At 39.3% G+C, this 17,893-nt stretch overlaps 1 protein-coding gene across 1 annotated transcript; it reads left to right on the top strand.

Moving 5' to 3' along the window:
- The first annotated feature begins 80 nt into the window (after positions 1 to 80).
- On the top strand, positions 81 to 17,200 carry nae1 (nedd8 activating enzyme E1 subunit 1). Its single transcript, XM_034192374.1, is given in 23 exon segments — positions 81 to 167; positions 545 to 648; positions 2,823 to 2,883; positions 2,965 to 2,995; positions 4,755 to 4,826; positions 4,998 to 5,077; positions 5,532 to 5,641; positions 9,213 to 9,248; positions 9,251 to 9,321; positions 9,413 to 9,475; positions 9,595 to 9,658; positions 9,738 to 9,829; positions 9,969 to 10,013; positions 10,015 to 10,029; positions 10,194 to 10,327; positions 11,765 to 11,840; positions 12,144 to 12,183; positions 12,513 to 12,599; positions 12,734 to 12,777; positions 12,779 to 12,830; positions 16,691 to 16,805; positions 16,937 to 16,990; positions 17,104 to 17,200. Coding segments are annotated over 23 exon segments (1,593 nt in total). The 5' UTR covers positions 81 to 117.
- Positions 17,201 to 17,893: the final 693 nt, after the last annotated feature.

Raw genomic sequence — 17,893 nt, 5'->3', positions numbered from 1 at the left:
ATGTTCCTCGGCATCTAAGTGTCGAAAGTGCTTGTATGAAATGTATCGCGTAGAATTTTGGATCGAATCTGCCATTCTGAAAGTAAAAATACATCTAGAGACGTCATTCATTCAAAAATGGCAGCCATGAAGCCGTCCAAAGAACAGAAATACGACAGACAGCTGAGGTACAGTGGAACTCTTTTTCTAGTTTTAGTCATTAACTACATTTCCTCAGTAAACGTCTTTACGCATTTTAAGTGATACATCACTGCAAAAGTCTAGTTTGGGCTGGAGCGCCAAATGTTAGCGTGCTAGCTAGAGTCAACACTGAAATGCCACTTGATCCGGTTTTTATTTATTTACTTATTTCTAATTTGTCTACTAAACCTACCGTCAGGTCAAATTCTTTATTGGCCTTCCTCACTGACTGTTGGTTATTATATTTGATGAGGAAAAACAGAGCAGTAGTCAGAGTTATGCCTTCACATTATTTGCTGTTAAATCATTCGGGCTCCGTTTGTTTTCACAAAACCTGACGTGTGTCTGTGGTGTGTGTTTCTAGGCTGTGGGGAGACCATGGTCAGGAAGCTTTGGAGAATGCACATGTTTGTCTAATCAACGCCACAGCCACTGGGACAGAGATACTAAAAAACCTTGTCCTTCCAGGTAAACATTTGTGTTTTTGGTCGTTGTTCACCTCAGATACCTCAGGTGTTTTGAAAAGGTCAAGTTTCTTTAAGGTTATTGTGCTTCCTATTTTACGGTTTGGTTGTGAAGACCTAGAAGTTAACCAGTGACCTAAGGGGCTGACTGGTTGTGTTTGATATTTGGTCTCTTCAGAGCATCTCTGGGTTTCATTCTGGTTTTAAATTAAGACACAGCACTGAAACAGCCCTTTTAAAATTTTTAATGACCTTCTTTTAACTGTTGATGTAGGGAATTCTGCTGTTCTTCTGCTTTTAGATTTGGCAGTGGCTACGGGTATGGACCCGTATCTACAGAGACCGTTCTAAAGATACGGAGGGTGTCTTACCGACCAATCAGAATGCGCAAATATGTCTGTACCCATACCATATGCGGCTAAAGTTCCAGCAAGGCTTCAAAACTCATCCGTACATTGTCCGTATCTTCAGTGAACCTCGGTCCATACCTTTAGCAGTCCCGCAGAAGATACTGATGTACGTACCCGTAGCCACTTTATCTGCAGCCTTTGACACAGTGGACCACAGTGTCCTTGTGACTCGCCTCGAGACTCACATAGGTATTAAGGGTTCAGCGCTAAATTGGTTTTGGCCCCATCTTTCCAACAGAAGTTTTTCTGTTAATGTAGGACAGTACTCTTCATCTGTGTCTCCTCTTAAATATGGCATGCCCCAGGGCTCAGTTTTAGCACCACTTCTCTTCGCTTTGTACATGATCTGTCTTGGGTCTGTTTTTAAAAAGCATAAAGTCTGTTTTCATTGTTTCGTAGACAACATTCAGATTTATCTTCCTGTAACTTCCTGTGATACCCAGGCTGCTATAAAAATACTACAGGACTATCTGAATGATGTACAAGTCTGGATGAGAACTAATTTTCTGAATCTTAATAAAAATAAAACTGAGATTTTAGTGTTCGGGCAAAGTAACCCTCTACAGGGACAAGACGGTGTTATTGGTCCTCTGTCCACTTTTTGCCGCCCTTTTGTAAAAAATCTAGGGGTGATAGTTGACCCCATGTTAAGGTTTGATAACCACATCAGCTCTGTCATCAGGGCCAGCTTCTTTCAGCTGAGGACTCTTTCCAAAATTAAATCTTATTTTACTCGTTGATTTTGAAAGAGCTATCCATGCATTTATAACTTCACGTCTGGATTATTGTTATGCTCTCTATGTTGGGCTGGACCAGCGCTCCCTACAGCGCCTGCAGAGTGTACAGAATGCTGCAGCCCGCCTTTTGACTAAAACAGAGAAGCATGAGCACATCACCCCTGTGCTCTGCACCTTACATTGGCTCCCTGTCGGCTTTCGTGTTAAATATAAAATTTTGCTGATTGTTTTTAAGTGTCTGCACTGTATAGGCCCAGTTTATCTGAGTGAGCTCTTGCAGCCGTACACTCCACATAGGGCTCTGAGGTCAGCTAACCAGCTTCTCCTGGCTGTTCCTAAAGCCAGGCTTAAATCCAGAGGTGATAGAGCCTTTTCTGTGGCAGCGCCACGACTCTGGAACAATCTTCCACTGTCTGTCAGGTCCTCAGAATCTGTGGGACAGTTTAAGTCCAGACTGAAAACCCATTTCTTTTCCCTGGCTTTCAACACTGGCTAAGTGGTATATGCTTTGGTCTGCTATTTTGCTCTGTATTTTTAAATTTGTCATTCTTTTCCTTTGTTAATATTTGACAGTTATTGTATTGCTATTATTGTGAAGCACTTTGGTCAGCTGCACCTGTGTTTAAATGTGCTATATAAATAAACTTGAATTGAATTGAAACCAGCGGTGGAGACTCAAATGTGGGGTATCACTTGCATTATCAAGGAATGTCAGCTGCAGTATTTGGGTGATGTAGGGTGTTTCATTGTGCATGATCCAGCCCATAGGTGCCAAAGTGTCGAGGGCCCCAGCAACTGGAAGAGGCAGAGTGAATGTTCACTTTTTACCAGGCTACAGTTGCTGGATTACTACTTTTGGCAGATGGGGATGGACCTGTTGTCTCCCTGTGTGTTTGCCATCAAGAATGCAAGGGGGTTCCATTGTGTTCTGGATGTTCACATTTTCCCAGACTAGGCCTGACCTGTCATTTATTTCCTGAAAATGCTGATGATTCCTTTTTTCTCGTTAATTGACTTGGTCATTTTATCAGGTATTGGAGCTGTCACCATAGTTGATGGGCACACAGTGAAGGGAGAAGATGTCGGCAACAAGTAAGATGACATTCTCAACTTATTCTGATAATTGATTGTATTATGTTGTGTCATATGTCTGATCACAATCCTTTCTTCCAGTTTTTTCCTGAGTAACACCAGCATTGGAAAGGTATGTTTTACAGAACTGAGTGACGTATTCATGGTCAGAACATGGCATTCTTTCACATGATGGATGCTTTTTCTCCCATTCCTGCCAGTTCCTGTAGGGCAGTGCATTGACTCTAATATTTATACAACCCACAAACAAAAGTTTGGTGTTGGCGCAAGTACACGTCACTTCCAGCGAAGTGGCAAATCCGAAGGCGAGAATTCGTATTTCTGTGACTGGCTGCCCCATGAAAACAACAGGGCTGTGAAAACTCTGTGGAATTCCACAGATTTTATCATGGAGAGGAGGGGTGGAGTGTTAGTGTTTTACTTTGTGATCATGTGACGGCCCCGCTGTCTTGTAGCAGGGCGGGCCCATAATCAGGGGCACCTGGGCCCGGTGTCCCTGTCTCTTATTTAAGTGGGCCCAACTAATTCATTTTGTTCTCTCCCTCTCTCTTTTTAGGACGTCTCACTGCGCCGACCGGTAACAGAGCGCCTTTTTGCACAGCTGCACATCTTTGCACCTTTTAATTTATTGACTTAAACTATTGTAAATAAATACTTTTATTTTTCTAATCCTCTCATTTGTGTCTCCTCCTTGTCACTGTCCTCTGAGCCACGGGCACGTGACAATCGGCTCTGAGTTTTTAAAATGCCTATCGCAAAGGATTCTTTCTTTTTTTTTTTTTTTTTTTTTTTAACGACATCATGCAAGTTTTATAAATCCGCGGCTACTGGTCTGTATAATGGATACAAATCATTGCGAAGAAAAATGCCTCACTCAAACCGTGACTGTTACGACAGTTGTCGTTAAGTGGGACTGGTTAGTTGCTATGGCAATGCTGTGCGCCTGCTCCAAATGCTGTTCTTAAGCTAAATGTAGCATGTGGACATTGCATACCTTTAGAGCTATTAAGTTTTTAAAAGAAGAATTTTGCGGCATGTTTGTGTCACGAAGCGACGTCGGACAGAGGGATGATGGCGAGAAAGACTGTGAAAAAGTTTAATAAGGACAAGAATCCGTGGAATTGGTGCTGGCTTGAATTTAAAGTCCTCTTCATGAACACATCCGAAAGATAAAAGAAATGGGAAAAGCAAACTGCATCTTGTGCTGTCAGGAAATATGGTAAGAATTTTTCTCTCATTGGAGAAAAAAAAAAAAATTCCTTATCAAACAGGATTTCAGACAAGATTATGTGACTTTTTTAATTAATCTAGACTTTCTTTCATTGGAAAAAAGACATTGTGGCTTTGAATGGATTTACAGGAATTTACACAAGAATATGTGACTTTTTTACTATAAGGTATGTTATTTATATTATCATGATTTTCAAAATATTCAACAAGCTTTAGTTGTGGTTTTTGAAATGCTTTAACAGTCTTTTCAGTCTTCATTAATTTCATGTAGTTTAATTGTTAATGCATAATTTGGTGCAGTCTGTAATATCAGACCACAACTGTGCATTCCTTCTGTATGAAACCTCACTTTCGTCCGTACAAGCTGTAGATATTGCAGACATCACCTTGCTGTTCCACTGACTACATCAAATTGAGATGATGTATATCTAATGTGGTTTTGTCACATCTGATCATCATCTTGTCCATAAATTTAGTCAGTATCAATGCCAATACGAACACGTGTATTAGCGTTCATGCATCACTACAGAATATAAATCCTCTTCTCCTTGCTTAAATATGATCATGTTTCTATTCTACTAATGCGTTTAAATTTTCATTCTTCGTTTTTGTAAGTGTGTTTGTCTGTTTTTGCATTGCAGAACAGGGCACAGGCTGCCACAGAGCTGCTCCAAGAACTTAACAGTGATGTTTGTTTAAACTTTGTTGAAGAGGTTTGTATTGTTCAAGCTTGTGTTGTGCATGCATTTCATAGTGTTTTCTCTTGAGATTAATTGTAGGAATACTAAATCTTATGAAGGTATGTAAATGTAGTTAATAGACTCCTCTCTTCACTTTGATTTTTATTGTTTTATTTATTTGTTTGAATTATGTTTCTCCTGTAGAGCCCTGAACAGCTCCTGGACAATGATCCAGAGTTTTTCTATAGATTTACCTTGGTCATTGGTGTCCAGTTGTCACAAAGGTAAGCACACACTATATTAGAATATTTTGGAGGACAATATTTATGGTGTAATTTGGCTATTTTAAGCTGTTCTTCAAATACAACTAATACTTTTTTTAATTAGACTACACTAATTTTGATAAAATATTCAAACCCATTTGTTATAATTTCTTCCAGCTGGTTTTTAAGCCCTTTGACTTTATGGGCCTATCTTCCAACATGCTAATAAACATGGTAACTCAAGCCTGTTTATGCTCAGCTTTGTGATGAGTTTATTCACCCTCTCAATTGCATATAGAACCTTTACACACCCTTAAAGTATTTGCACCACTCAGCATCCCTTATTCTGTGCACGCAGTCAGGGTGGGCCTTTGTGTGTTTACATCTTCTGTCTTGATTGCATATGGTTTCACTTGATTGTTTAAGCAATATTGTATGTTAGATTTTTTTTTGAAGTGCTTTTTATATTTAACAGTACGTGTTTGAGACTTGGCGCACTTCTGTGGAGTGCATCTGTACCATTTCTAGTCTGTAAAGCCTACGGCCTTGTTGGCTACATGAGACTAGTGGTTAAAGAACATACAGGTTAGTATCACCACCATTATACCTACAGCGTTTTGTTTTCTCATTATGAAGCTGCATTATGAACTTCTCTCGATCGTTATCCAATGCAAGTGCTAATTTCTAAGCATAGTACTGTAAATATCATGTTTTGCCCCAATACCAAAAAGGATAAAAAATTAAAAGGGGATGTTTTCTGAAACTGCAATAAGAAGAAGCCACAATCAACTTTTGGGTGTTACAATCTTCAAATGTTATTTGTTGCTGTTACCTGTGCTGTAGATATGTGTGCACGAGGGGCTCAATGTATGTGACCAACCACAACCAGCATAGTCTTATTTTAGTAACTTAAGTATTATGAGTGTTGCTCACTGATTACACAAATTTGAAAGATGCCTGAGATTGAGAAACTATGTAACCCCCCCCATCTCTCACTCACACACACAAAAGCAAGAGCCCTCAGTGCATCTTTGAAGTTTACTGCACCACATTTAAATAAGGTTAGAATAACTGATAAAGAAACAAAAATGGCACATATCTAATCAGTTTTGTGAGTGAATCGTTTGAGGCACAGGTACAGAAGCCATAGTCTGCATGACAGCACCTGAAAATCATAATCTTTTTCTTATCTCTAAGTAATAATTAAGGCCAAACCACACTCCACTGAATGTCACATGGTAATAAATTAAAAAATTATGACTAAAGTCAATGGAGGTTCTCAGTCATTAAGCCAGGAGATATGTAGAAGGTTTCTTTAATCCAGCTGGACTTCACAGTGTTTTGCCACCCATTCAGGTGTTTTCTTCAGTTTAAACTACAGAAGTCTCTTGATGAGTTAAATGTCTTGAAGACTAAACCTGAAGACCAGTTTGCCCTGATATGTACAACCACAATTCCAATGAAGTTGGGACGTTGTGTAAAATGTAATAGTGCAGCAGATAAGCAGAAAAATACTTCAGTTTGTTAAAGAATCATAAAATTTGGTACAATTGCTCATTTTTTGGGGGGGGGGGGGGGGGCTTGTATTTTGTAGTTTACCTTTTATATGTCCCCTTGTGTACAGCACTTTTTCAGCTGCAGCTGTTTTTTTTTAAAGTGCTTTATAAATAAAGTTGATTTGATTTGATTAAGACCCTCTCTTTTGAAAAGTTTGGATAGCCACACAAAATTTCAGTATGCCGGCCATTTTTCAAGATGGCCACGATTGTACGAATTTCGGTACAATAACTAAATCTACCAACTACTTTCTACCAGTTAATTGATATGGGACTATTAGACAGCATGTGGGACACTAAACTAAGCTAAACTACACTAAAACAAGTACTATTCTACCATATTGGAGTTAGTAAACCTCGGTGAAATATTAGTAAAGCAGGATTAACTGAGACTGAACCTCACGCTGAGTTTCACAGCAGTGAAGTTACCACTGTGCCCTGGTTGTGTGCTAACATTCGCTCCTTCAAACTAAATATATTACTAACACCACCATCTAAATTAGACATAGACATGAATTAATAGCCACAAAGGTATGTGTGACAATAACTTACATAGAACATTCTCACATTTAACAAACATTTATGAAAAGAGTATTTTTTGTTTCGACTGAAATATGAGAAACGACAAAGGATTTTGACTGCCATGTTGGCTGCCATCTTTGTTTATATATGCTAAATCAAATCTTTAGCAAAAAATACATAATGCTGTCCATTGACATTGCATAGGCTATATAAAACCAACAAAAATTCATAAACACATGACCACAAGCACATACCCTGTGTGAAATATGAGAAACGACAAAGGATTTTGGCTGCCATGTTGGCTGCTAACTTTGTTTATATATGCTAAATCAAATCTTTAGCAAAAAATACATTATGCTCCTGTCCATTGACATTACATAGGCTATATAAAACCAACAAAAAATCATAAACACATGACCACAATCACATACCCTGTGTGATTAAAAACTTGATTGGCGGCCATCTTGAAATTTTGAGTGGCTATCCAGTAAATCTGTAGACTTAGCCTGAGGAGGAGATCTGCAAAAAAAGTTCATGCTTCTTTGTCCAAAATAAAATAAAATGATAAAATGGATTTATTTGCTACACTAAAATAAAAACAGAATACAATGATTTGCAAATCCTCTTTAACCTATATTCAATTGAATACACCACAAAGACAAGATATGTAATGTAATGATAAACTTTGTTTTGTGCAAATATTTGCTCATTTGAAATGGATGCCTGCAACACATTTCAAAAAAGCTGTGACAGTGGTATGTTTACCACTGTGTTACATCACCTTTCCTTCTAACAACACTCAATAAGCGTTTGGGAACTGAGGACACTAATTGTTGAAGCTTTGTAGGTCTCCATTGTCATATTTTGCGCTTCATAATGCGCCACCCATTTTCAATGGGTGACAGGTCTGGACTGCAGGCAGGCCAATCTACTGTAGTACCCGCACTCTTTTACTATGAAGCCACGCTGTTGTAACACGTGCAGAATGTGGCTTGGCATTGTCTTGCTGAAATAAGCAGGGACGTCCCTGAAAAAGACATTGCTTGGAAGTCACCCTGTGTTGCTCCAAAACCTGGATGTACCTTTCAGCATTTATAGTGCCATCACAGGGCACTAACACACCCCCATACCATCACAGATGCTGGCTTTTGAACTTTGTGCTGGTATCAGACTGGATGGTCTTTTCCTCTTTTGTCTGGAGGACACAACGTCCATTCTTCTTCTTCTTTGGCTTTCGGCTGTTCCCGTTAGGGGTCGCCACAGCAGATCAATCGATTCCATCTCACCCTGTCCTCTGTATCTTCCTCTGTCACACCAACCACCTGCATGTCAATAACACCAGTGGCGGACGTTGTTAACCCGGGCCGCGATTTCCAAAAACAATTTGAAATGTGGACTCATCAGACCACAGCACACTTTTCCACTTTGCGTCTGTCCATTTCAAATTGGAATACTGTTGGAGTATTTTTTCCACACAATTGTTCACAAAGTGGTGATCCTCGCCCCATCTTTGCTTGTGAACGGCTGAGACTTTTGGGGATGCTCCTTTTATACTCAATCATGACACTCAAAATTAGTGTCCTCAGGTCCCAAACACTTATTGAGTGTTGTTAGAAGGAAAAGTGATGTAACACATTGGTAAACATACCACTGTCTCAGGTTTTTTGAAACATGTTGCAGACTTCCATTTCAAAATGAGCAAATACTTGCACAAAAACAAAGTTTGTAAGTTTGAACAGTAAATATCTTGTCTTTGTGGTGTATCAGTTGAATATAGGTTGAAGAAGATTTGCAAACCATTTTATTCTGTTTTTATTTACATTTTACACAACGTCCCAACTACATTGGAATTGGGGTTGTACATTGAATTTTTAATGACGTCTTAGTGATGTATATAGTGGAGGTGGCTAAATTGCTGTGTTCCAACAAGGCACTAGAGGGCAGTAGAGACTATTTTAATTCATTTGTTAGTACTGCTGCACATCTATAAACAAAGGAAATGATTTATAATTATCTGCCAAGCATAGCTGTTTTCACTTTGCTCAAAGATTGTCCTTTTCTCCTGCATTTGCCTTCAGTGATAGAATCGCACCCAGACAATACCTTGGAAGACCTAAGTTAGACCAGCCGTTTGTAGAATTTAAAAATCACATTGGCTCCTATGACTTGGACACCATGGAAAAAAGAGTATGTGTATTTGGCTTTGGTATATTAATGTCTTTATGGTAGACTGTCTCAGGGGTAGACATTTTATGTTGTTCATTTTTCCCATTTGTAGGACCACAGTCACACACCGTGGCTCATCATTGTTGCCAGATACTTGGAGAAATGGCTCTGTGAGGTACTGTAGATTTTCTGTGCACTCTGCAATGATGTCTGATACGAACCTGCTGATATTTCTTCTTGTGGATATTTATTGTTTGTGTACACTTGAATAACATTGGAATTTATTCTTTGTAGCACGACTGTCAACCACCAAAAAGTTACCGGGAGAAAGAGGCCTTTAGACAGTTTATTCGAGAAGGTATCCTCACCTGTAAGTTGAACCTGATTTTGTAGCTCATACATGTACTATATTTAATTTCTTTTCTGGTGTTCCTCAGGGATCTTGAAGAATGAGAATGGTGTACCTGAAGATGAAGAAAACTTCGAGGAAGCCATAAAGAATGTCAATACTGCTTTGAATCCAACCAAGGTGCCAGAACTCCTGCTCTGTTTTTCTTGTTTCACATGTAACAGTGGTTGCCTTAAAATTATTTCATCTCTTCATTCAAAACGTGTCGTCTTTGTAAAAATGAAGCACAGTGACAAATCTCAAGTAACTTGCTTTACAGGTTCCTGATGTTATTACCAACCTCTTCAACAGTGAAGAGTGTATGAAACATCACATCAGAGGTGACTTTAGCCACGGCATCAGAACACTTATGACATTTATTTATTTAAGTTTGTACTCTGGGAATGACGTTCTTACCAAAATGAGTTATGATTGCTCTTTGTGATTTCTTTTGTTTTTTGTAAGTAGCATGCAGTACTTTTTTATTGGTGTGTATGTTTTACAGACTCCACCCTTCTGGGTGATGCTGCGAGCTGTGAAGGAGTTTGTTGACAATGAAGGGAACGGCAACCTGCCTGTGCGTGGAACCATTCCAGATATGATGGCAGATTCTCAGAAGTTTGTCAGCCTTCAAAATGTGTAAGTGTGGAATCAGTGGGTACTGCTTGTATTCATAAGAGAAGTATACTCAACAAAAATATAAACGCAACACTTTTGGTTTTGCTCCCATTTTGTATGAGATGAACTCAAAGATCTAAAACTTTTTCCACATACACAATATCACCATTTCCCTCAAATATTGTTCATAAATCAGTCTAAATCTGTGATAGTAAGCACTTCTCCTTTGCTGAGATAATCCATCCCACCTCAGAGGTGTGCCATATCAAGATGCTGATTAGACACCATGATTAGTGCACAGGTGTGCCTTAGACTGCCCACAATAAAAGGCCACTCTGAAAGGTGCAGTTTTATCACACAGCACAATGCCACAGATGTCGCAAGATTTGAGGGAGCGTGCAATTGGCATGCTGACAGCAGGAATGTCAACCAGAGCTGTTGCTCGTGTATTGAATGTTCATGTCTCTACCATAAGCCATCTCCAAAGGCGTTTCAGAGAATTTGGCAGTACATCCAACCAGCCTCACAACCGCAGACCACGTGTAACCACACCAGCCCAGGACCTCCACATCCTGCATGTTCACCTCCAAGATCGTCTGAGACCAGCCACTCAGACAGCTGCTGGAACAATCGGTTTGCATAACCAAAGAATTTCTGCACAAACTGTCAGAAACCATCTCAGGGAAGCTCATCTGCATGCTCGTCGTCCTCATCGGGGTCTCGACCTGACTCCAGTTCGTGTCGTAACCGATTTGAGTGGGCAAATGCTCACATTCGCTGGCATTTGGCACGTTGGAGAGGTGTTTCCTTCACGGATAATGCGAAGGAGATGTGTTGCACTGCATGAGGCAAATGGTGGTCACACCAGATACTGACTGGTATCCCCCCAATAAAACAAACTGCACCTTCAGAGTGGCCCTTTTATTGTGGGCAGTCTAAGGCACACCTGTGCACTAATCATGGTGTCTAATCAGCATCTTGATATGGCACACCTGTGAGGTGGGATGGATTATCCAGCAAAGGAGAAGTGCTCACTATCACAGATTTCGACTGGTTTGTGAACAATATTTGAGAGAAATGGTGATATTGTGTATGTGGAAAAAGTTTTAGATCTTTGAGTCATCTCATACAAAATGGGAGCAAAACCAAAAGTGTTGCGTTTATATTTTTGTTGAGTGTACGTAAAGGTGCTAAAGCAGCAATAAAGTGTTTAACTGATTTTGAGCACAACTGGATGTAGCAGGGGCAAAGTGGATAAGTGAAATTGCACAATGATTATTACAAAAATAATTGGAACATTTCTAGGTTTGTGTTGTTCTGTTCTCTGCCATGTCAACAGGACGTATATAGGCACTCTGATGACACAGTCTGATTTTTTTTTTGTGTGTATTTGTAAAGTTGCATGCTTTGTGTCTGATGTGATAATTGTGTGTTATCATTCCTTTGTGTTTGTTGCAGTTACAGGGAAAAGGCCATGCAGGATGCAGCAGCAGTTTCAAAGCATGTACAACATCTGTTGCTGTCTGTTGGAAAGGTGAGATATTCTGGATATCTCTAGGCTTTAGGAATCATTAGTTTAAAAAAAAAATGTCTAAATTAAAGGAAAATTAATTAATGAAAGACCTAATTAAATATACAGTGTGCTTAAATTTTGATATCAGATACTAATCAAGATATCAGTATTTTACCTGAACAAGATTAAATAAATACATTTTTGTGTGAGATTACCCTCATCACCTGTACAGCCTGACGGTGAAATTGTCTACAATGAATTTAATTGAAAATATTTTTTGTTCGAGATATGTCTTAATTTCTTTAATGAATTTCTTTCCGTTAGCCATCTGAAAGCATCTCTGAAAATGACATCAAACTATTCTGTAAGTATCGCATGTTTTCACAAACGACCTCCTCTTAATGTGCACGATGGTTGTGATACCAACAGTCTAATTCATAACGACTTCATTGCGTGATTAATATATAATCAGAAGCACAAAGCCGTCTCATTTAGCTCCATTAGACAGTATCCTGTGTTGACCTGTTGCATTGGTATTGATTTCTTTAAGCGCTGATTGTGAGAGATTTGTTATGCTGACATGTTTGATCATAGCACCATCTGCATTCAGGCATCAAGGTTACATATTCTGTGATACTGCGTTTTATGTACTACCTTGCAGCCTGATCTCTAGCCTTCTCTGTTGGCATTTAGGTAAGAATGCATTCTTTCTGAGGGTGGTGTACTGCAGATCTTTGGCTGAAGAATATAGTGCTGATTTAATAAATAAAGATGAAATCAGTAAGTTGCAGATTAATTTCCTTACTTAACATATTTCTTCTTATGTGTGTGTGTGTGTGTGTGTCCTGTTTCTACATCATTTATAGAAAAACCCTAAAGCAGTTCATGTACTAACAGTACTGATGTCTTCTCAGCCTCTTGCATGGACCCAGTCCAGAATAGTGAGATGGTCCTCTACCCTCATGCTTCGTGCTGTTGATCGCTTTTATCAGCAGCATTGTCGCCACCCAGGTACGGCTAAGATTTAGTCAGACTTTTGTCTAAGTTTGTCACCTCTTGTGATATTGCATCCTATGGCACATTCTAATCTGAGGAAAGGCAGTTCGCCTGAAACATCACGTATCTTTGAATAAAAGCTTTTTTTTTTGTATGGGAGTGCTGTGGTGGTGCGGATCATTCCATTTCTATTTTGGTACATTCTAATCCAGTTACATTTTTTCCACAAGTCTGATGGTTAATTGTGTGAAATTTCAGACCATATAATATCGGGGTAACAGTGACAAAATATTCTACCATTTCGCATTTAATGGATTACTCCGCGCTCTGGCTGGCCGCGCGCGCTGCTATGCAGATGTCAATAATGGCGCTGTCAGCTGAGAGCGAAAGAAAGTTTGCGTACAGACGACGATGGTAAAACGGTGAATTGTAAGCTACCATACAAAGGTATTGATATGGAGTCTGATACAGAAGTACTGTTCACATTGATGGATTGTCCACGTTTGATGGATTACGCTGCTCCTGACCGCTGTTGAAGTGACACTGCCTTGGCTCGAAGGTAAGCCTCACCAACGAATTACCTACGGAAAAAATAAAGCTTGCAGACGATGAATTGGCTTAGAATGGGAATACCCTGTTGTGTATGAGGATTGCGGACTTCATTATGCTGGATTACGGTCACAAATATTTGTTTTAAAAACTTCTTTTTACCGGCTCTACTAACGGGGTGTCGGTAAAGCTCAATTTGCGACCATATAACCCGCATGAACATCTGCAAATCATCAGACACAACAGGGTTATTCCCTAATTGTCCTGCGCAAGTGCATTTGGGGTGCATCCAGCAACACTTTGCAGTTTACATTGCACATATTCTGAGTGCAACAAAGGTACAAACAATTGGTATTAAGTCATTTAACTAAGCATAGGTATGTTTTGGGTGTTACATGTTCTAGAGCATAGTTGTCAAACTGATTCCAGAAACTGCCAACTCATTCAATCTGCTCAAAGTGATGTTAATCAGTGAAATCACCCGGTGGACATGGTGGTTACAAAGAAAACCTGCACCTTCTTGGCCCTTTCTGGAATCACTTTGACACCTGTGGTCTACAGGTTAGACCAGAGGATCATCTGTTTGAATCTTGGTCAGTTGAGCACCTTGCGTGGTAGCACCCTGACATCTCTCTCTGTGTGTGGTGTGTGTGTGTGTGTGTGTGTGTGTGTTGTGTGTGTGTGTGTGGTGTGTGTGTGTGTGTGTGTGTGTGTGTGTGTGAAGGTGAGGGGTAATTGTATAAAGTGCTTTGAGCATATTCATGTGCATGAGTTAATCAGACAGTCAGCAGCTGCTCTGTTTTGTGTGAACCTGATCCCACCAGATCTCAGAAGCTCAGCAGAGTATGTCCTGATTAGTACTCGTCCCAATGTGGATCTGTACTGTGCTGCTGTGGTGACCCTGAAAAACAGGGGCAACTGAAAGATTAAACAAATCCTAATCACACTCATTCCTAGAGACAGGTGCACCACTATTTATACAGGAAACTCAGAAGTGAGAGGTTTGGCAAGGCAGGTAATAAGCTTCCCTTCAGCTCCCTGAGGTGATGCATTTGGAGCACCTCCTCATCCGGGTCACCCCCCCCAAAAAAAAACACACCAAATTTTGCACAAACATAAAATTTAGAAGTGCCCCTTAAATTGCAATTGAAATTGACATTAAAAAAAAACCCCAGGCTACAATATAACTCTTAAACAAAACATCCATGACTTGCAAATTTGAATAAACATACACTTATATGCAAAATGTCTGTCATTAGACTCTTTATTAATCTCTCTTTCAGGGAGGAACGATTAGCTCCTTGGTTACTGCCTCAAATTCTATGCTTGGCTAAAACATGCTTTGCTACAAAATAGAGTTGCAGCAAATGTTCATCTTTGAAACTACCTACGGATATGAAAATTCTGTTGGCTAATTACAGGACCCAACATTATCCAAATGATGGATATAAATAATAGCTGAACTTGTAACAGTTTTGTTGCAAGTATGAGTTATTCTATTGAACCATGTGTTAATTGTACACACATTACTACAACCCCATTTCTATGAAGTTGGGATGTTGTGTATAATGTAAATAAAAACAGAATACAATAATTTACAAATCCTCTTCAACCTATATTCAATCGAATACAACACAAAGACAAGATATTTAATGTTCAAACTGCTAAACTTTATTGTTTTTGTGCAAATATTTGCTCATTTGAAATGGATGCCTGCAGCATGTTTCAAAAAAGCTGGAACAGTGGTATGTTTACCACTGTGTTACATCACCTTTCCTTCTAACAACGCTCAATCTTACCGGATGGGCTCAGGAACACTTCAGAAACCATTATCAGTTAACACAGTTCGTCACTACATCTACAAGTGTAAGTTAAACCTCGACCATGCAAAGCAAAAGTCATACATCAAGAACATCCAGAAACGTCGCCCGCCTTCTCTGGGCCCGAGCTCATTTGAAATGAACAGAGACAAAGTGGAAAAGTGTGCTGTGGTCTGATGAGTACACATTTCAGATTGTTTTTGGAAATCATGGATGTCGTGACAAGAGGAAAAGACCATCCAGATTGTTACCAGTGCAAAGTTCAAAAGCCAGCATCTGTGATGGTATGGGGGTGTGTTAGTGCCCATGACACGGGCAACTTACACATCTGTGATGGCACCATAACTGCTGAAAGGTACATCCAGGTTGTGGAGCAACACATGCTGCCATCCAAGCAATGTCTTTTTCAGGGACGTCCCTGCTTATTTCAGCAAGACAATGCCAAGCCACATTCTGCACGTGTTACAACAGCGTGGCTTCATAGTAAGAGTGCAGGTACTAGACTGGCCTGTCTGCAGTCCAGACCTGTCGCCCATTGAAAATGTGTGGCGCATTATGAAGCGCAAAATACGCCAACAGAGACCCCAGACTGTTGAACTGAAGTCATACATCAAGCAAGAATGGGAAAGAATTCCACCTACAAAGCTTCAACAATTAGTGTCCTCAGTTCCTAAACATACCATTCATGACATGGATACTCTAATCATACAGAGAGCACAGTTGCATACCTTTTATCCTTTGCTCGTTTCTCTTCCTGAATTGTGCAGCTGATGACAGTTTTCTTAATTAAACCACATAATATTTTGTGTCACCTATTTTTATTAGCCAATTCAGAAAAACGTGCATGAAGTATGGACCTGTATTTACAATATTTGAATGAGTTGTGTGTTATTTGGAAGAAAGCAGAGGTGTAACTGCTGTAGCTGACCCCATCGTGGGAGAAAAGAAAACATAAATATTTGGTACATACCAAAGTCATTAAAGCCTTTTTTTCTTTATTTTTTAGTTTTATATTGTTTTACATTTAGCTTCATTGCACTTTGATGCACCAGTGTGCATCCCTGTACATACAACCCAGAACTCTTATGTCTAGAAACCCACATATGTAAGGTGTGTTTGAATATCCCACCATATAAAGTGCTACTTTCTGGTAAACCTTTGGTGGGATGTGGTGCAGTTGCTTCATGTTACCTCGCACGGCAATGCACCAATGCTGCACCTCACCACACATATGAGCACAGCTACACTTAATGTTCAAGAATTTGGCTGATGGGAGTGAAAATGACAAATGCATCAGCTGAAAACAAGCCGTGGCGTGACACTTGTCCTATTTGGAAGATAGGGCACGTAAGCTTATTTTGATTGATATGTGGACACTTTTGTTAAGGTGTCTCGTAGGACGTGCGTATGTGTCCTTAAACATTGAGACAGTATGTATAATATTTCATAATACACAGAATTGTCAGGCTACATTACAACCTTCTTGGACCTGTTCTCTGTTACCAGGCGTTTATAACTACCAGGTGGAGGATGACATCAGCAAACTGAAGCTCTGTGTCAACAGCCTGCTGCAGGAATACAACCTCAACATCAACATCAAAGATGATTATATCCATGAATTGTAAGTCTTTATCGCTGCTGCACTTACACAATGGACCAATTGTTGACATTTCTGCATAATACTAAATTTGAAAGTTTTGTAAAATGTCAAACATGTTTAGATAAGTTGAAATCAATCCATTTCTCCTGCAGCTGTCGTTATGGCGCCGCAGAGCCGCACACAGTTGCTGCATTTTTGGGAGGTAAGTTTTAGGACTTTGTAGATTCAAATGTACCTCGGACATTTAGGGCTAATAAAAATGAAATGATTGTTCTCTTGGATTTTTTTTTTTGTTGTTTTTTAAGGATCAGCTGCTCAGGGAGGCTGTCAAGATCATCAGCCACCAGTTTGTGCCCTTCAACAACACTTTTCTTTACAATGCAATGTCTCAGACCTCTGCCACATTTCAGCTGTAAATGTAGTTACTGAGCTTCACTCTGCTTCAAGAAACCTGTTCACTCAGTTCAAATTGTAAACTGCACCTTCATCTTTTGGAAAGGAAAAACTGACTGCATTTTAAAACTTATAGTTGGATTCATGCTCCTACTTTATGTATTTACTTAGAATTGATCTGAGCTTGTAATGAACAAGATCACAGAATGCTTTGAGTAAACATCAGTAGAGCCTCGCCATCATCACAGAAGCTCTTGAAGAGAGATTGTCATTTAGCTTTAGAAAACTTAGATGTGCAACAATGAAAATTAAACTTGCAAATCAAAGCTTAATTAATGTAATTTTTCTTTTTTTATCTCCCATTCCACATGTACAGATGATTAAAACCTAGACCAAAAAGTTTGCAATGGATTATTTTTTTTTTTTTTTTGGCTTGTGTTGTTTTTTTGGTGGTGGAGTGAAGGGTCAAATTTTCCATCTCTCCATAATAATGTGGCACTTTGCAAGTCTTTTGTCTAGTTGTCTTTTGAATTGACGTTTTTCATTAGGTTAGACATTCTTCAAACTGTTTTTATTTTTTTCTTCTATTAAAGACAAACACTAATTTGATTTTTATTCATAGTGTATGAGAGTATTTTGACTCCTGTGAAGTTTGAGAAATAGAATTGTGTGTATTATTATGCATTGTGCTGTAAGTATAATGACCAACACTGAGC

The sequence above is a fragment of the Thalassophryne amazonica genome, chromosome 2 (assembly GCF_902500255.1).
Source record: "Thalassophryne amazonica chromosome 2, fThaAma1.1, whole genome shotgun sequence".
Classification (NCBI taxonomy): Eukaryota; Metazoa; Chordata; class Actinopteri; order Batrachoidiformes; family Batrachoididae; genus Thalassophryne; species Thalassophryne amazonica.
The sequence above is the reverse complement of the archived record's forward strand: the minus strand, read 5'-3'. Positions and strand labels throughout refer to the sequence as shown.